The 21,121-nt window shown below is 39.0% G+C and overlaps 1 protein-coding gene across 7 annotated transcripts in view; it reads right to left on the minus strand.

Moving 5' to 3' along the window:
• ccdc9.L (coiled-coil domain containing 9 L homeolog) overlaps positions 1–4,862 on the minus strand; it is a 51,453-nt gene extending 46,591 nt beyond the window's left edge. For 4 of the 7 annotated variants that reach the window (XR_005963159.1, XR_001932550.2, XM_018229099.2 and 1 more), the window contains exons 1-3: positions 4,704–4,862; positions 2,882–2,927; positions 2,227–2,331 (exon numbers count right to left, since the gene is read on the minus strand). Coding sequence is in view for 5 of the 7 variants with exons in the window: in XM_018229099.2 (XP_018084588.1) it covers positions 2,227–2,331; positions 2,882–2,884 (108 nt within the window). In the remaining 2 variants the exon portion in view is untranslated. 7 annotated transcript variants of the gene reach the window in all.
• Between the last annotated feature and the right edge of the window lie 16,259 nt (positions 4,863–21,121).

Raw genomic sequence — 21,121 nt, forward strand, 5'->3', positions numbered from 1 at the left:
CCCATGTCAGTATCCCTTTTGAGCATGAAAATGGAGAAAAGGCACAGGCAGATAACATATAGAATCCCATTGTATTCTACATAACTTCTTAGTTATCTACTGTGTATCCTGTGCTTGAATGGCTGCTCCCATGGCTAAACAGCAGCTTGTTTATATAGTAAAGGTGGCCATACACGGGCAGATAAAGCTGCCGATACCGGTCGTTTGGACCGATTTGACAGCTTATCTGCCCGTGTATGGGGGCTTCCGAAGGGTCTTCCCGATCGATATCTGGCCACGATATCGATCGGGAAGGTTGGATTTTTAACCGGCCATACGGCCGAACGTTCAAATTACCCCCGATATAGCCATGCTGTTTAGTGGCATATCGGGGAAAAATCCACTCGTTTGGCGATGTCGCCAAACGAGTGGATCTTTGAGACTATGGCCACCTTTAGTCTTTCTTTAGCAAACAGACCGGTTTTACAATTGGAGGGCAACAGTACCTTATCTTTCCATTACTTTAAATCATTTACTTTGAAATTAAAAATATGAAATTGCAAAAGTTTGTTTTTTTTTAAGGTTTACATATAGTAAGTTTAATAAAAAAAATTCTAAATAGGGGCTCTACAGTGTTATTTTTTTTTCTCAAGAAAGTTTTATTTAGAAAGTTTTATTAGAAAAAAAATATAGCACAGGGAAATTTACAGGAAACTAAACAAAGGAAAAAGGCATAGTATTACCATCAGGCATACATTTGACCATGCATCATAAATAAAACCACGTTGTGATAATTGTGACTGCATCTTAAGCGTTACTGTTATTGCTACGATTAACGTTGCAGTTGATGCGGCCGCCCTGCGCACATCCTAGGCTTAGCAACCGGAGAAGTACAGACACCGCTGGTACTAAATTGCATCAGAGTGAAAGGAAAATTAACAGTCCAAACTGCCTGTCCAAAGTCGCCATATTTGTATATATTTGAGAAGTGGAGAGCAGTCCTTCCAGTAAAGGGTATTTAGCCTTCAGGCCTGGAATAGTGCTTTAGTGATAAAAATCAAGGTATATTTGTCCAGGGATACATCCAGATCCATGGTTAAAAGACAAGCTATAACAACTCCATCGCTCCACCCCGGAATGGCAGTTGACAACCATGCACATATGTCATGCCAATACTACTGTATAGCCGTACATTCCCACACAGTATGCAACAGGGTGGCCACCACATTTTTACATCTAAGGCACATTGGTGATTGGACTGCCTTCATGACATGTAACCTCTGCATAGTGTAATAAGCCTGGTGTATGAAATACAGTTGCAGCAGTCTGTGTCTTTGGGACACAAAGAAAAGCAAAGGTGACCCAAGTATCCTCTCCCATTGGTCATCTGTAATTGCTCCTATCTCCCCCTCCAATAACGCCCTAGCAGGGAGCTCCGGGTCTTTATACAAAGGTTTATGGAGCTGCTTGTAAATAGTCGAGATCTTACCCTTTTGGCTGCTGTTCATGAGTGTATCTATTATGGGGGAATCCTCCAGGATGACTGGGTGCCTGGTAGCCTGTTTTCTAAGGGCCGTCTTTAGCCTATGGTGCGTAAACCAGTGTGCTTTGGGCAAAAGCCATTTTTTTGTGTAGAGATCACATCGGTACTACCTGACCATTTTCCCCACACATCCCTCAGGGCGGTTAGCTTAAGCGTGTCCCAAATTTGTGGGGGGTTAATTGTAAGTAGGCTCTACAGTATTAGTTATAATAATTTGTTAAAAACAGATCAGCTATTCTTTTTGAGTATTTTTTTTTTTTTTGCACAGAAATGTGGCATGATACAAAATGTACACCAAGTGTATCAAAACTGACTGTCCCCTTTTTCTTTGCGACTACTACCAGCTTTTGGAATTTTAGACAGCACCTATGAATTATTTGGGTGGCTAAAAATACACAAATGTTATGCTTTTTACACTTGTAGAGTTGCTGAATATGCAGAAGCACTTGGTTATCTTCTGATATCCCTACAAATATTTATTTATTTATTTAAGGGTGAGTGCACTGTACAACGTTTCAGTTATTGCTACTTTTAGGTCAAATTCTGCTTCATCAGGAATCAATTTTGTGATTAGGTGGTGTAGTATAGTGCTAGTTACAGAGAGTGCTTTAGACACAACCAAAGGCACTGTGACATCATTGGGCTAAACACCCACTCATAGTAAGTGATTATTAATTTAGTGGTTTTTGTATTAGTCAACATACCTGGTGTCTCTTGACTAGAGCCTCATTTTTTTTACGTAAAGCTTCAATCTTTCGGTCCAACTCTGCATCTTTTTCCTCCTTTGACTTTAAATCTACCACAGATGCCTACAAAAAAAGCCATACTCTTTGAATGGGGTGGGTCTTACACAATACTGTTGTTAGAACACTTTGAATACAGCAAGTGGCCATACATATTTCCCTATAGACACGATTGTTACAATTACAAAAAAGTTTAATATGCATGTTACAGCTATCATACAAGAAATAGCACAGAAGCACATCACTACAATTAGTATGCATATGTTCTACGACAGAATTAAAACTTAGAAGAGAATGGCTCAAAAACATGGCAGTGCTCTCTAAAGCATTTGTGACCAGCATTAGTCCTTTATTGGAACAATCTTGGCTCACAAGCCAACCAGAAGCAAGGGACAGCAGCACTTCTGCCAATATCCATATAAGCGGCCTGAAAGCAACAGACCAACTTGTGCCACTTTATGATCCACACATTAACAGATAGATGGCAAAAGATTGGTTGGTTTTGGTACAACTTCAAAGCAATACAATAAATTTAATATAGACCTTATTTAACCTGGGAGACAAACTTAAGAGAGGTATATTAAGAGAGGCTGGAGAAATGTAGTAAAAACTTTACCATATTTCCTGTAAACGACTTAACCCGATGTACAGGGCTTTTCTTTCTACAATATAAAAATAAAAAAAGTTTGTTAAATTTATTACATTTCTGGAATGTATCCTTACTGTCCAGAATACTTATCAATATATCATTTTACCACAAACACTGCTTTGACTACTGGTTACTCCTGTAACATGTTACCAAAAAATGTAGATGGCTTATGCTACAGGCACTCTAGTCAACTGGACCTGTATAAGAGCAGACAACTGAAATAGCTGGTTTGTGAGTTAAAGGAACAGTAACACTAAAAAATCAAAGTGTCAAACGGTTAGAATATCAGGCTCTGTTACCCTGCACTAGTAAAACTTGTATGCTTTAGAAACACTACTATAGAGCCAGTGGCTTTCGAGAAACACGTTGCTCACCAAGCCCTCTGATGTTGCTCCCAGTGACATTAAAGCAAGTGCTCTTTTTGCAAGTTTTAGAGGCATAAAGACTGTGTACTGCCAAACAGACCAACCTGTAGTCTGACAGTCCACATAGGGGCTACCAAATAACCAATTGCAGCCCTTTTTGGACACCCTCTATGAACTTTTTCCATGCTTGTTTTGCTCAACTTTTATTATATTTAAATGTGGCTCAGAGGTAAAAAAAAAAAAAAGGATAAGGACCCTTGGTTTATACAAATAAGCTGTTGTGTATCCAAGGTGGCAGCCAATTCAAAAGAGAAAAGGCCCAGGTAACATAGCACATGGGCTCTGTAGAATACCATTATATTCTACAGAGCCTGTTATCCGCTATTAACCCTATTTAATTTGCCACCATTACTACACAGCAGCTTGTTTACATATATAATAGAGTTTCACATCAGTTTTAGCAGTGCAGGGCAACAGTAAATTATATTTGTGTGTGTGCTACATGGAAGGGGTGCATCTAACTAATTTATCTGTTATATGAGCAGCTTTACAGGTGGTTGGCAGATCTCCCATTCATAATGCAATGCTTATCAAATATGTATGCATGGAAGTCAGTTGACTGTGTTTAGTAATAGTAGGTGTATGTCTGATGGTATCCAAAGTTGTTATGTCTTAAAGAGGTTTGTTCACCTTTCAAAACGTTTTTCAGTTCAGTTTCAGATAGATCACCAGAAATAAAGACTTTTTCCAAAGACTTTCTATTTTCTATATGTGACTGTTTTCTAATATTGAAGTGTAACGTTTTATATTTCATTTTTCTAAAGCAGACCTAGGAGGGGGGGTCGCTGACCCTGTAAACTAATAAATTGATACATTTGATACATTTCTTATCTTTGTCCCTGCTGAGCAGAATCTCTGGGTTTCATTACAGGCAGTTGTTAGAATTGATACAATAGTTGCTAATACTCCTGAGAAATGTATCAGCTTAATGTTGCAAAATTGTAACAGTTCTACCCAATTGTAACAGAATCTGCACCCAATGAGCTTTATTTTCAATCCAGTAAATTCTACCAATTGATTGGGTGCTGTGAGTTACAAGCCAGTTTGCGGACTCAAATGAGAGGAGGGAAACTAAACCATTACGTTCTTTTAAAAACAGACTCAGCAAGAAAATAAAAAGCCCATTAAAATGGCGCGCTATTTCAAAATAAAAAGAGAAATTGCCCCTATATTATTATTGCCACTATAAAATCACTATATAATCCTCATTGTGCCCCAGAGCGATTCCGCCTCTGTGACATTCAGGTATTGTCCCTATAGTCACACACATAGAACTCGTGCACTCACGTTGCCAGTGGCTCAAACAGGAAAACCAGAATGAAAGTGGTACAGACCGTCTCTCTCCCCACAATCTCGAGGCTTACCAGCTAGGTGCAGTCCGTACAGCACGAGGTTAAGCAGCTAATAAATTCCCTTGTTATAAGTGCTTGTGTGACCTGCCATTTGTTCGCTTAGCCTCGGAGTCCTACTGGCGGCTGCTTTCAATCCTTCACAACCATCTGCGTAACAGCGTGCGTCTGACGGAATTTAGGAGGAGGCGGGGACCCGGGCTTGCGTAGGCGGAGTCAGCCTAGAGAGGACAGTGACGCAGAATGCTTCCTAAACGGACGACACGCGAACTATTCAATTCGCTGCCTGCAAACACCGAATTTTCTCCCTTGTTCTGCAGAAAATTCTCATCAGTTTTCTCACTGTGCCCAAACCTAATTGTACAAACGAAAAGTGTCTGTTATGTATCACAGCATTTGCATAAGCTGTGTTGCGTTTAATAAAATTAATTACCACAGACTAATGAGAGAGTTTGGACTTACTTTTCTTTGGGAAAAATACCTACCATGCAGGGCTTTTAAAAAAAAAAATCACTTTTGAGCAGGTTTAACCCTTTCACTTTCAGAAAAAGTTAGAATTTAATTTAAAGGTACTGCCAGACAATGTTTGACTTACCTGCCATTTTCCAAGGAGTTACCTGATTTTGGGCTCCCTCACCAGGGGGCAAATTCACTAACCTCTGGAAATTCGCCAGCGACGGCTTCACTCACATCGCCACACTTCGCCAGGTGAAAATTCGCCAGGACAACGCTAATTCACTAAAATATGAAGTTGCATCCAGAACGATGGTGAAGTTTTGCTAGCGTTAATTCGGCAAGCAAAGTGAAGTTGCGCTAGTGTTGGCTAATTTGCATACGGCAGGAAGTTAAAGTACAATGGACGTATATGTTGCAGCCAATACATTACACTACACAAGCCCAGGGAAGCTTAATAAAGGAAAAAAAAATTGTTATAATGTCCTACACATGAGCCCAGTGTATAGTTTATGTGCCATATGTAAGGAAATGTAGGAGAGAAGCCGGGTACCCTAAAAAAAAAAATTACTATCTTTTGCAGCCTGTCACCCTAAAAACTGAAAAGTCGCCAGAGTTTTTTTGGGTCTTTTCAATTTTTTTTGAGGAAGTCCGATCTACTGTATTGCACTTTGCCTGGTCTAAGGTGGCGAAGGCAAGTCTGGCACAAGAGGTAACGTTCATTGAAATCCGCATCTTAGTGAATTTGTGTAGTTACGTCCATTCGCCAGAGCGAAAATTCGCCTGGCGTTAGAGTGCGAAGTAGTGCTACAGTCTATCTCCTTCCCTAGCGAATTTAAGTCAGCGCCCGTTAGTAAATTGAAGTCCCAAAATGATGTCACGCTGTTGAATTCTCACCAGCGTTAGTCACTTTGCCCTTTAGTAAATTTGCCCCCAGGTCTCCCCTCACTATTCAGCATTCTCCTGATTTTCTGCCAGCAAAATCCAATGAGTGGAATCCATGACTTCAGTGTGTACTACATAGGCCCCCATATTTCTGCTTTTAAAAGTTGACAGCTCTGTTTTTTCAATTATTTTCTATTTGTGAATGATTTTCTAATATTGAAGTTCAAATTTTCTCCTTCCTATGTTTTTTTAAAGCAGCTCTTTAAACTGTAAACTGACTATAAACTGTTGTAAATTGATATATTAGTTGATACATTTCTTTTTGTTGCCCTGTTGAGCAGAATTCATGCGTTTCATAATTAAAGGCAGTTGTTAGAATTGATACAAGAGTTGCTCATATTTCAAAGATACTGCTGAGAAATGTATAAATATCTAATTGTATCAACTAAATGTAGCATATTGAAACAGTTCAGAACCTGCACCATGATCACTGAGCTGCCAGACTGAAACACCAGAGGCAGGAACATTAATCTTTAATTCTACAATAACAGTCAAAAATAAAACATGAAAAGCAGTTGAAAAAAAGTCTTTATTTCTGGTAAACAATCTGAAAACAACTGAACTGACAAAAATGTTTGCTAAACATCGCTTTGAATATCAATTGAATTTACACATTTAAAGGAATTGCTCAGTATAAAAATAAAAACAGGGTAAATGGTTAGCTTGTGCAAAATAAATAATGTTTTCAATATAGTTAGTTAGCCAAAAATGTAATGTATTAAGGTTGGAGTGACTGGATGTTTAACATAATAGCCAGAACACTACTTCCTGCTCTCTTGGTTTCCACTGTTTGTTTACCAGTCAGTAGCCTATCAGTGACTTGAGGGGGGCACATGGGTCATAACTGTTTGCTTTTACATGCTAAGGCTCAATTGCAAACTCACTGAACAGTTATGTCCCATGTGGCCCCCTTAAAACTGCAGGACTACATCAACGTGCCAATATGGTCCTCATTTTAAAACCTGCTGAATAGGTATCTGACGGATTTTAAAGGTGTAAAGGTGGCCATACACGGGCAGATAAAGCTGCCGATATCGGTCGTTTGGACCGATTTGACAGCTTATCTGCCCGTGTATGGGGGCTTCCGACGGGTCTTCCCGATCGATATCTGGCCACGATATAGATCGGGAAGTTTTGATTTTTAAGCGACCGACCAGTCGGAGCCCCTTGGTGCATCGTAATTCGATCGTTCGAATTACCCCCAATATAGCCATGTCGTTAGTGGCATATCGGGGAAAGATCCGCTCGTTTGGCGATGAGTATCTACTAGCATTGTTCTGAACGCTACCTTTTAAGCTAGACTTCCTTCGCCACCTCAGACCAGACGAAGCGCAATAGAGTAGATAGGGATATCTTGAAAAAAAGTTAACATTTTTTCTAAGTCCCAAAAAACTGGTGCTGGCGTTTTTTCTATACTATGGGTGATAGGCTGAAAAAGATCGAAAACATTTTTGGGGCTCCCCTCCTTCGCCCCTACATTTCCTAACTCATGGCAACTTAACTATACAGTGGGCACATGTGTAGGGCAAAATAACAATTTTATTTAAAGTTTTGAAGGTTTCCCAGGCATTTGTAGTGCTGTTACATATTCCTCCATTGAAATTTGAATTTGGCGCCGTATGCAAATTAACCATCGCTAGTGTAACTTCGCTTCGCTTAGCGAATTAACGCTAGCGCAACTTCGCAACCTTACGCTACCCCTGAGTGCAACTTCGGATTTTAGTGAATTTGCGGAGCGCTGGCGAAACTACGCCTGGCGAAGTTACGCCTGGCGCAACTACGAATCTTAGTGAATGTCCCACCAGGTGTTTAGAAGGTGTGTGTTTATTCAGGCCATGCCTCATTGTTGTCATATTTGATTAACTAGCAACTGTACCTTCATTCTGATCTAAAATACATAATCTAGTGGTTCCCAAACTATAGGGTTTCTCTCCTGGGCCAGCCTAGAGCAGAGGATTGGTGGCTTAGCTTGAAGCCCAGTTAGGGTGATATGTGGGGGTAATGCCTTTTTGCTGACATATATAGTACTGGAACCATGGCTGAATACCTGGTCCACCAATATTTATAATAATAACAACAACCATATTATAAAATAAGGAGTGCCCCGACCAAGGTTTGTCCTCCAAGGTGGCTTTAAACCAAAACTGTCCAGTAATTCCTGAGCTAATCACCAGGGATGAACCACCTGCCTAGGGGACAATAGTGGGGTTGTGCATATTTCTTATGCCTGCATTGTTTGAAGTTCGCATTACTAACCACACATCATCAGATCAGGAATTAAGTCATATTCTGTAAGGGAATTTATGGGAGTTTACAGTGTCCTGTCATGCAAGGATCTATATGATGTATATGATTCAGTATGTGTAATTCTGTTATAGGAGGCAATGTTTATGTCACCATCACAAGGGTAATAGGATTTGGGATCCATAAAAGAGGAGTAGGGACAATTATATAATCAAATGCCCATGGATATTAGTATATGTAGGCAAGACATGCTATTTGGGTTCCATATATAATTTAAGGTTACTGTGTTGTTCACTTTCCAACACTTTTTACAATTAAATGTAACAGTTCAAAATCTGCACCTGTATTACTGAGTTGAACAATCTGTGAAATAGTGAACAATCTGAAAATAACAGAACTGAAAAAAGTGTTTGGAAGATGAGCAACCTCTTTAAATGTTTTGCATACAATACAAAGTACCGATAGCTTTATCCTTTTTAACAGACACCCCTATTTTTGGAGATGCTTTCTATTCTTTTTTTCACACATGGTTTGCCCTAAGGAGCACATAAGACTTCAGTTGCCCGGATGTATTTGATGAATAAAAATACTTACTTGTAAAGTAAAATCTAAAATTTACTGTTAAACGTTGCTTTACATTCTGCTTTGAATCATCCTGAAGCACATCTGGAAAGTTATTTCAACCTTTGGCACAAGTTACCAAAAAAAGATTAATGTGCAGGGCTTACTTTTGTACTGAGTTATTTTCACCATATTATTGTAACCCTTTAATTGCTTGCCATGATTTCTGCAGTGTATTTCACATATGTACCACATGAGGTCACTGTCATCATGACAATGTGTTAAGACTGTAAGGAGGAACACACATTCATAGCGCTATTTTGAAATATGTATATTATATATTATTATGTATATATGTAAATATGTGTATTATAAAGTGTTTTGTACTTAATGAGTGGTTCAAAAATACAGATAATTAAAGGAGGTAATGGAAATGAGATGAAGCTTTCAAGAACAATGTGTTTTTTTGGGAACCTACCAACTGTGCGTAGAAAGCTTTACAAAGCTATTCATTGTAGTTCAGCAACAATCTGTTGCATGGCCATGGCTAAGCTATACCAAGGTCTAGGAGATATGAATTGGGGCCAAGGGAATGTGGCTTTTAACTATGAAGACCCATCATGTTTCCCTTCAGTAACATAACAATGACAATAAACTTGTTCCTCTTACAATTCCTCTAAGTTGAATATGCATACAACAACCCTGATTTAATGGTTGGTGGTCATTCTCACGGTCCACCCTTAGGACTGCGGCTTCAAATTTAGCTGTAAACAATATGTTGTGGTTAACCGGAGACACCCTGCCGCCTTTTTTTTACCAACTAAAAGATGTTCTGATGCAAAACACAAAAATATGTTGCGGGATAATGCTGGGCTTCCTCATTTCCAGTGATGGGAACCTTTGTTGTAAATGGTCATGTGCTGGGTGGAACACCAAATGAATATAGGAAAGAAGATCAAACCGCAGGACTTCACTGACTCAAAAATGACCTTGGTTAGAGCCAGTTTCACATGATGTTTGTGTATTAAAGAGACAACTTCCTTGTACTACGCATCAGTCACATCAGCACCACAAAAACATGTATAAATATTTTACACTGTACAATGTGTGCTCCCGACCCACTATGTGTAGCATAAGGCATGATCTCTCCTATACTCTACAGCACAACGTCTGATCTTCCATAACAGTATAGAGCCTGATCAGGTCCGGACTGAAAATTAAAATAGGCCGTGGCATTTCAGGTACACAGAGGCTCAATCAGCCTACATAGAGGCCCAAACAGCCCCCACCAGCCCACTAAATAGTGACTTTCTATGGAACCTTACAGCAGCCCCTCTGGCATTTGCCAGAACCCACAGATTGCCAGTCCGGGCCTGAGCCTGATCTTTTCCACACTGTATAATACAGAGCTTGATCTTCCCTGACACTGACAGTACAGAGACTGATCCCCCCCCACATTGTACAAGGGTCTAATATGTCCCACACTACGCAATATAGGGGTTGGTCATCACACACAATATAAGATAGGGGCTAATGTTATCTACACTGTACAATACAGTAGCTAAACTCTTCTACAAATACAGTCCAATCTCTCCCATACTGTAAAACACAAGGTTCAGTCTTCTCTGATATTATACAATATAGGACAGTGAGATTTAACCAGAACATGGTATACAGCAATAGAAGCTGGGCCATGATCAGAAATCTCAAGGCCCTCTATAATAGTGATGTGCGGGTCCACAAAAAGTCACCTGCCACCTTTTTTTCTCAGCGAAAGTGGACATGGGGTGGGCCAGTGACGTAGGGGGGCGGACCAGTGATGGGTGGGTGATGGGGGTGGGTTTACCAGCCAGGTAGCAACCCTAATAGAGGCGGGAGCAGGGCACTGTAAGGTCACGGGTGGGGTGCTATTGCTGTTTTTAAGTAAAGGTGTATGTGTACATATCAATGTTTTTATAATACCATTCAGCGCTGTTCTACAATTTAGTCTATAATAACTTTATAAAGTTATGCACATCATTTTTGTACTTTCTTAATTGTCAGGATATTGAGTTTTTGTTTTAAATATGCATACCATTATTTATCAGATTCCCTGCAAAGCAAGGAAGTTGGAACATATTTTCTGTACATTAGTTTATATTGCAATGATCACTTTTTTTGCCATTGGCTTTCCACTATTGTTTTTGAGACTTCATGGATGTCAGAAGCTTATGTATTCAAATGTGCCCTGGAATATTATTTCTCCTTTTTTGTGTTATCAGCAATAGCCATAATCTAGGTCTTCAGTAATTATAATGTACAACTCTCAGCACCACCGAACAGACAAATAGCTGTTGATGGAGTCTAGGAATATTTTAATAGCCTGAGGGTTATAACTTGAGCAGGATTGCTTTCCAGCAGCTGTTCAAGTACAGTTCCCAGCATCCTTAGCCAGACAATTATAGCTTATTAGTACATGGAATGCTTAAGATTTGACATCTTCTGGTCTAGAATACATTAGATTCACATTTTTAAGGAATATTAGCAGGTTAATTCTGAGGATATACTGAGCACTTATTTGAATCCTTTGAATCATTTTTAACTCTTTTATATGGTACTTTAAGGGGTAGTTTACCTTGAAATTTACTTTTATTATAATGTAAAAAGTGATATTCTGAGACAATATGCAGTTAGTAGAGATGCACAGAATCCAGGATTTGGTTTGGTATTTTGTCAGGATTCAGCAGGAATCGTCCGAATCACTGTGCCTGGCTGAACCGAATCCTTAAAATCATGTGAATTTTTGTCACAAAACAAGGAATTAAATTTTTTTTTTGCAGTGCTAATTAGGGTTCGAATTCAGTTCGGTATTTGGAAGAATCTTTCACAAAGGATTCGGGGGTTTTTAGGGGGATTTAGGTTACATATATTGAGTGCTGTGTGAGAGGTGTTCTAGTGATGTAACTGAAAACATTTCCATGACCTGGTGTCATTGAGATGACCCCTGTAACAATCATATATGAAGGCATTAGCAGAGTGCCTGAAGTCTCCAAAAATTTTTTATTAAGGCCTATTACTGTAACCCCCACTCACTCATCTAATGAGTGGCAAATAAAAACAGGAAAACGTGTACAGGTTTGATTCCACTGGAATCTTAACCCAGTTTTCAGATTTTATCATGGAATAATTGTTTCAATATAATAATTTAGAAAGCAATCCACAGCAACCAATAAGAAATTGCTTCAAAACATGTCACCAGAAAGTGCCTAGTACTGATTGTATGAATGGGTTTCTAAACCAGGTGCAAATTATTACATTACATGCATTCTTTTCTTCTAGATTGAGCTGATGGAAAAAGGCTAGGTAAAGCAGTGAAAGTGAGTGTTACATGTATATGGGTGATACGTGAATCAAAATAATGTGGATTAGATACATAATAATGAAGTAGAGGGGAAGAGTAGTTGAAGTCAACACATATCCTTGACCTGGTGATGATCAGCTACGTAAATGAGACTCTAAATCTATGATTAAATAGGTAGTACTATACTGGAGAGAGACACTAAAGTTGGGCATGTACAGATAATGTCATTTTGTTTATCCAAAATAACAATAATATCTGTTTGAGTGAAGTCCATATGACAAAGGGCTAAACAATAATGGCAAAGAATAATATTCCTGTCTGATTCCATTTTCCCATTTGGCATCTTTACATGAATGGCCAGTCTGCTGACTGATGTTACCTACGAACAGTAACATTTCCAAGATAACTGTCTTTGTGTTAATGATTCATTCTGTGATTAAACCTGATCCACAAGAAGGGAACTTCCTTGTCTTCTTGGAACATGAGAACAACATAATGTATCACTGGCAGCCAAAAAAGCAATATAACTTTTTTTTAAATTGGTGCCACTTATTTGAAACAAAAATTTCAAAAAGAGACTTACTGTAACGCCTGGATAGCTGTTAGTCTGTAATACGTACAATAAAGATCATTGTTGTTAAAAAGCATTATTTATTTTACCAACATCAATAAAAGCCTAACCCACAAAAACCAAGACCGTGCTTTTTTTAAATTTACAACATTAGGGATGAGGTGGAATCTGACATTTAATGCATCATGCTTTTTGCTGTATCCATATCTAACCTTGCTATTCAGAGGGCCATAAGAGCCGCTGGGCCAGGCCGACCCTGTTGAAATTTATCAATTTAAATTGCCCTTGTTTTATTATTTACCTTTTATTATATATGTGTTTTTAATAACAAAAGGTAAATAGCTGTCTTGTTTCATATTCACCTTTTTTCTTGTTCTGTCCTTTTCTTTTCCTTCTCCTTCCTCCCACCCTTCCTTTGCTTGCCACCCACTTTCCCAACTATTCTGTCTCCTTTTCTGTAAGCTACTTGTGTTTTTTCTACATTTAAATCCCCATTACTATTTCCTCCTGTTTTTCCACTCATCTACCCCTCCCTTTCTCTTAAGGTATGTCCCATTTACAGTTCTCACCTTTCTTCCCTTCTTATCATTTTTCTTTCCCTTTTTTTGGTTCTCTCATCCTGTCACATCCATTTCTTTCTCTTTCTCCTATATGCTTTTTCCACATTTTGTATCTCTTTTAATATCTCTTGCATTGCCTTTCCACTCTTAATACATATCTTTTCCATTTCATTTTACTACCTTCTTTCTTGTCTGTCTGTTCTACTTTTGTCAGTTTCCTTGTCCTGTTTTTTTTGCCAGCCTGTGTTCTCCTGTCTTCTCCACCCTTTCTCCCTCCCCGCTTGCTACTAAATGTTTCTCCTGCAGCTTATCGTATGAGTTGGCCTCCTGCCCTGCCTGTACAGTTGCACACTCCTCTTGCCTCAGGAGCACAGTGCTGTTTGATGGTCCATGAAGGGGAAATGTTCCGCTGTAAAACTTCTGCTTTGCTTGGTGTCAAAAGAACATACACATTATCTTTATGTTAAGCGAAAAAGACTGCAGTGCAATATGTGTAGACTAAAGCATCATGGACAGCAAAACTCACTGGAAGTTGATTGAATTATTGAGAAAGCCACTTAGAGGAAATTAAATATTCCTAAATGTTCACACATGCTACTGTTTTTAAACGTTTATTCACGGTTGTGTTATACTACATTATTTTTCATTATAAGGTAAATAAAGACTATTTATTATTGCAGATAAACATAATACACCCAGTCGATTTACCACCATGCGTGCTGTTGCAGTGGTTAGCATTTCTGTTTTGGAGCGCAGGGGTTACTCTACCAGCCATTTGTATTTTATCTCTCTGTGTGGGTTCTCTTTGGGTTCTCAAGTTTCCTCCCACACTCCAAATGCATACAGGCAGGTGTATATGTGTGTGTGTTTGTATGAATGTGATAAGAATCCAAGATTGTTAGATCCTAGGGAAGGATGTGAATAATGTATAATTTCTGTAAAGCAGTGCAGAATAAATAAAGTATAATGATAATGTACTTTAATAAAAGGCAATATGACCTAATGCCAGTGATATGTTTACAAAGGTGGGGCCCATGTAGGAGATAAATGTCCAGATGACATGTTTAACAGGTTAAAAGGTCAGTCCCATGAAGGGCCAGAGTGACCTAATGACACTAGTATGTTCCTTGATTTAAAGGGTAAGTTCTATGTAGGAACTGAGTGACCTATTGACAGCAACATATTTTATGGACTAAATAAACTATGCAGTCAGAGTAAGTGCTTGAACAGAAACCAGCAGTCACCCTGAGAATTAATACAGAATGTATTCCATGTACTGATAATTGACGTACTTAAAAAATAGTAACATGTTACATGGGCTGAAAGGTCAGTCCCATGAAGGAACAAAGTGCCATGATGAAAGTGATAGGCTGAATTGGTCAAAAGTTCAGTTTCACAGAGGATCAATATGGACATAAACCAGTTGTGTGTTTAATTTGTGTAAGAAACAATCCTGTTTACATAGAATTCGACCTTATTACCAAGTTGATTAACATGTATCTTTTTTTGCTAGCAAGAAATACTGCACCTAAGGGAACCTCCCAGCTATCTGAGATCATGCTTACAAATATAGTTCTCATGGAGAAACAGGCTGGGGGTTCTATGGCCCAATGACAGTAACATCTAAAACAGCCCCAACAAAGTAACCTAATGACATTCACATGTTTAATGGTTTATATGTTCAGTCCCACATAGAAATGTAACGTAAGGAAAATGTTATATTTCATGGGTTAAAGCATTAATCCCATGTAGACAAAAATGGTCTAAAAACAGTGTAAAATGGTTTAAATGTTCCATGCCAAAGTGACACAATGATATTTACACATTCCATTGTGTCAGTATCACTTTAAACATCTTTATGACAATAATCTACCATTAACTAACCACTGCCTCGTTCGAGCCTCTCAGTTACTTATCTGTTTTGGACTCTACAGCATGACTGCTGCGCTAGAAACATTAGGCTTGGGGACAGTGCAAAGACCTGATAGGCTGGAGACATTCTCTACATCAGTGCTCCAACCTATTGCTTCTTTTATTAACCCCCCGCCCCCCACTCCAGCCCATGTCTGCAGAGTTGTTGAATAGTTTTCGTTTTTAATGTTACATTAATGCCAGGAAGCTTTTTAAAGTTAGAATGACACACTCCTGTAAAAATCTGGAATAGCACAACGCTGGCCATGTTAATGGGTTAAGTTATCAGTCCCAGTGTCTAACAGCAAGGACATGTTCCATGGGTTAAATTGTCAGTCTTGTAAGATAAAAAGTGATATTATTAATTAATTAAAAGGCCTTTATCATAGAAGAACAACATTGGGTCTGATGGGTTAAATAAACAAATCAGTGTACTTTAAATATGTATGTATATTTTTATTTATAAAGCGCTACTTGTGTATGCAGTACTGTACAGTATAACAATTCATTAATAAATCAAACAGGACAACACAATAATAAAAGATAAAGACAAAATATAATTACATTTAAATATAATTTATAATCACAATGATGAATATGCATTGTTTCTGATGTAATGGTAAAGCAGGGGTTATATACATCATGCCTAAGGGAACCATCACAAAACAACACATGGCACTCAGTTATTGAGTAAAGATACAACATAAAATGAGCATTTGGGGATGTTTAACAAATGCTCAAAAACCAAAATTATTAGACAAACCAAGTTGTGCAGCATTATAATTAGTTTTTTACTGACATACATGTTTTTTTCCAGTTTGACTCATTGCTAGAAATGCAGAGGAACATATAAAGAAACATTATATAAAAAATTCCAATAGTGAGAGACCTAGACTGTAACACATGCATACACTGCGCAGCAACCCCAATACCTAACTGCAGGCAGGGCTAGGCATTTTGCAGAATTGTCTAGGAAGGTGAATGGATGTTGTGGTCTGTGGCAATGCTGAGTCGCAATAATGGGATTATCCTAATTAGCTCTGATTCCTGAGCAGGCTAATCTGCTGTGGTGACACAGACTCTGGTTGCGAGGCAGGGAAAGGAGATGATTGGCTAGTGGGTTGAGAACCCAAGCCAATCAGTGATAGGTTAGCATTTGCACGTACACCTGGAGGGCTGTTCGCAGGCCAATTACAATAGGTCTATGGAGAGAGAGAAGATTTGATTGGATGCAGAATTCTTGTAGTGATAGAGATAACTCTTCAGTGGGAGAAATGGCAACAAACACACATGCATCTCTCTCTCTCTGTATAAGTGTGTGTGTGTGAGTGTGTGTGTGTGTGTGTGTGTGTGTGTGTGTGTGTGTGAGAGAGAGAGAGAGAGAGAGAGAGAGAGAGAGAGAGGGGGGGGGGGGCATAGACAACAAACTCAAATGCAATGAATTATTATTAACAAATAGCTAATATTTGAATGTCAAAAATGTCAACTATTTTTTTCATACACTGCATTAACCCATTTAATGTGCCATAATCTCAGCTGCATTTCTCCTGCATTGAACTGAAATTTAACCCACTAAATAATTCACTGTCATTCATGCACTCACCTTGCTTCTCTATATTACTGATCTTTTAACCCTTTCAGCGTGTCACTTTCATAAGGTCACCATGCTCCTGCAGTACTTGTGACTGGTTCATTAACCCATTCATCATGCCACTTTCCTCTAGTAAGTTTGGTGGAGTCGAATATGAACCCCATTTAAGATGTTACAAAGGTTGATTTGTCCCAACACCTTACTCAGCATTTAACCCACTATAAATACTGCATGGCATGGAAACGAACACTTAGCACATTAAACATGTCACTGCCATGAGGTCACCTTTCTTCTTTGTGGCATAGATCCTTTAATCTTTTAAACGTCTCTCTGCTATTAAGTTACTTGCGCCAACATGAGATGGAACATTTAATGCTTTATATCTGTCACATTCTTAAGGTCACAATGTTCCTACATAGGATAGCCCTATTAACCTTGTAAACATTAGGCCATTGAACCAGGGGAGTAACTACAGAGTTTGCAGACCATGCGGCTAAGGTGGGGCCCAGGGGGCCCTAATTAATGAGCAATTGCAACATATATTAGTAAAATAGGTCAACCTCTGCATATTTTGGGGGCTATAACCTAAAATTAATTTCCTATGGAGCCCAGTACCAAATAGTTAGACCACTGCATTGAACCCATTAAGCATTTAAGTTCACTTCACATCCACATGAGGCTGACACATTGTCCCCATAGGTGAGCCTGATCTATGCAATAACCTACACAGGCCAGGCATATTTTGCTGAATCAGCTCACAGGTGACCTCCTGTCCTTAGGGATGTGGTGTGCAGCTTGTTTTATATATCAGGACAAGAAAAGAATAAACCAAGTTTGCTTACCAAAATATATTTGAGTCCATATGGCTATGGAGGAGGGTGCTGTACATTAAAAATTCAACCACAAAATCCATGACAGGGATGAGGGAACATTAAATATTCCCCATCTATGGCCTCATTAAGTCACTTCAATGGAGCACAAGAGCACTAACCCACATATGTTATAAACAGGTGACTAGGAAATGTTATCTGCTGAATGGTTGCTATAGGTTACTACACCTAGGCAAACTTAGTCCTTCGCTACATCACCCTAAGAGGGACACTATTACATCAATTAGGGTCCATGCACCGAGCACTGTAAATGGTGCAGGCTCTGTACCTTGGATTGAGGAGATCACAGTACTGATCTCAGTGACCCCAGAATTTATTACAACTAGGCAGTAACTACAGGGCTTCCCGGCACCCTGCATACCCTGGCTCCCCCTAGCTTTTGGGTCTAAATGACAGGCAAGGTGGGTGCCCTAGTGCCATTTTGTGAGAGTTGCATATATAAGCACAAGCTTATAGTGGCAAAGTGCAAAAATGCATTCCATTTCTTGTAATTTGTTCATTGTTCTGCCACAAGTAATTAAGCCACTTGGTGCAGGAACTGAGAGTGGCATCAATACTGTATCTGGAACTTCTGCAAAAATATTTTACTCAGGTAAACTTATACTTCCATTCATTTTCTTTGCTAAGCTCAGTGATGCAGGGACTTCCCTGACACCACTTGGCAATTCCCAGTTTAAACTATGTCCTGTTCCCTATGTATCCCCTATGCTGCAGTAATATGCAATGCTAGCTGCACAGTCTGCCTGTTGCACAATGCCAACTAAAACAATCATTTTCACCCTACACCCTAGCCTCCAATTCAACATGAGCTGCCTAATACACATGCAGAAATGTCATTAGATTCTTTAGATTCCTGGATCAGCTGGCAGCTGCTTGTTCAGTTGTCTCTATTGTTATGGACATGCTTTTTAGTGTTGTTTTCCAGATGTTGCTGTTGTAGAAATTTCTTGCACTTGTACTTTAGGGGTTAACAGGAGTCATAGTCCAACATCTAGAAGGTTGGCAATTGCCCAATTTCTGTAACATAAATCAGTAGACTTGTTCTTATGGACATTGGTCTTGTTTTATAAAAGAGGTTTTACTATTGATCTCCAGAAACACTCCCAATCAATCTGTATGGGGAAGGAGCAAAGTGTTTAAGAGCAGTAAAACAGTTTTGATATTTATGAGGTTTTTTTTTTTAGCAAAAAAGGCGGTTTAAGAATCAACATTAAAGCAATCATAAACTAGAAAGCTGAACACACACACAGATTTAGGCAAACTCCAACTACAATGCAAGAGAAAAATTACAGCATTGTATAGACTAGGCTTTATAATTATGGAGGCACAACTTATAGACAATGAAACAGTAGCATTCAGTTTTAAATCATAAACTGCAAGCTCTTTCTATATATCCCTATATGCCTTAGCAAATAATATTAACCATAGTGTTTTAGCCGGAACAGACTTTATTTGGAGAATACTCCACTGGCCCTTCAGTGAAGAATTCGGAGCATGAGGCATGGACAAGCCATCTCAGTGGCTGAGTGACAGACAGTAAAACAAGTGTTATGGAATGAGAGAGGGAAGAGTAGGGACTGCTTGCATTCACTTTCAGGGATGTGTGAGGATATGAGCAGGAGGGGGCAGAGCAGCTGTGCGCTCCAGACATACCACCAATCCATACTAAAGGAGTGGCTGCATAGACCTCTGGGTCAGGAATACAGCAGATAAACTAATGTGTGGGCAGTGGATGAGTTACTGGCATGTTCAGGGGTGGGCGTTTGATTTACACCAAGAATGTATCCACGATACCTATACCATCTGTATTTTCTTCAGGTGAAGTCAGTAACTGGGAGTTTGTATAAAATTGGGGGAGGACCAAAGTATATCTGCATTTAAGTATATTTCTGCTAAAGTCTCCCTCACATATGCACTACTTATTAGGATGGTTATTCACACTGACATATGTGGTGTTGCCAGTTCTAGGACCAAATTTCTGTTCCAGAGTGAGCCTGACCAATCATCCTTATCTAACAGCTGGACCTGCGTTATAGGGAAGCCAGTCTAACAAACTGTCTGAAAATGGCCCAATATGCTCCGAACATAATCCGTAGACATTGAAACTCCCTGTAAGCCAGGAAAGGTGGGGGCACTGCTGTTGAGCCAGGGCACAGAGCCAACACATCATCCAGCAAGTTTTCATCTTAGACCTGTGTCTAAACAATATTAGAGAAACCGTACTCTACTTCAGACATATCTGAGTAGTGCTGATTTACCCTAGTATTTTGAATCTATTCCCTGCTAGTTAATAAATATATTTAACACCAAATATCCTCTTCCTGCTTTATAAACAGCCACATTATTGTCCAGATGTAATAAAGGGTGATAATCTCTCATTTTAAAGTATTAAAATAACATTTCTTAAATTTGAGGAAATGACAGCCTCAGAATTTGTACTATAAGATCAGTCAGTTATGCATTAATAAACCTGGAAATCTGGCATTATTTTTTGCACCGAATACCCTTTGACTGCTTGTTTTCCTTATAGGAAAAATTATATATTTATATATCTATACGGTTAGTAAAACCTTGCTTAGATTTGTCAGCACAGTACTGATAAAATCATTGCCTGCTGCTCCTTCTTTCTTTCGTACTAAGTCTTTCAAATCAAGTCAGCATCTTAATGGGCAGTGTATGGGACCCTCCGAGTAGGCTTTCCTGATCAATATATGGCCGAGAATCGTTCAGATGTCAATCCACCAGGTTTAAAAATCACATTGGATGGAGGACCACATCAACAAACTGATGTGGTCCTCCACCCAACGGGATTTTTAGACCTTGCAGATCTACAGCTGGATGATTTTCGGCCAGATATAAATCAGGATTGCCAAACAAGCAGATCTCTGAGTATATGGCCACCTTTAGAGGCATATTTACTAAAGGGGTTTGTATGTCAGTCAATAGATTTAACATCAGCAAAGTCCCTTTCTTATGCTTATGTGAGGAAGTGTAATTGCCAACCTACCTGCACAAATGTCAGTACAATCTTGAATACATCATCAATGTTAACTATATATGTTAATAACAGAATACCAAGAGAGCAGATTTAGTCACAAAGTTAAGGTGTAAAATGATGAGGGAGGTGTAAAGCTGGATGATAATATTGAAATCAAAAACTGTTGATTCAGTTGTCAAAGTGAGAAATGTAAACTGAGAAACTCATTGCGCCAGCGCAAACCCTTAGGTTACAACAACTGAAACATAATTTGCAGGATGAGACACAAAGATACTGAAGCTCTAATGTCAATTTTTTTTTAAACCTGTCCCATTTTCTTCCCAAGGTCTGGGACTTCCAAACACCTTACAAAAGAGGTTTTGCTGAAGG

The sequence above is a fragment of the Xenopus laevis genome, chromosome 8L, assembly GCF_017654675.1.
Source record: "Xenopus laevis strain J_2021 chromosome 8L, Xenopus_laevis_v10.1, whole genome shotgun sequence".
Taxonomy (NCBI): domain Eukaryota; kingdom Metazoa; phylum Chordata; class Amphibia; order Anura; family Pipidae; genus Xenopus; species Xenopus laevis.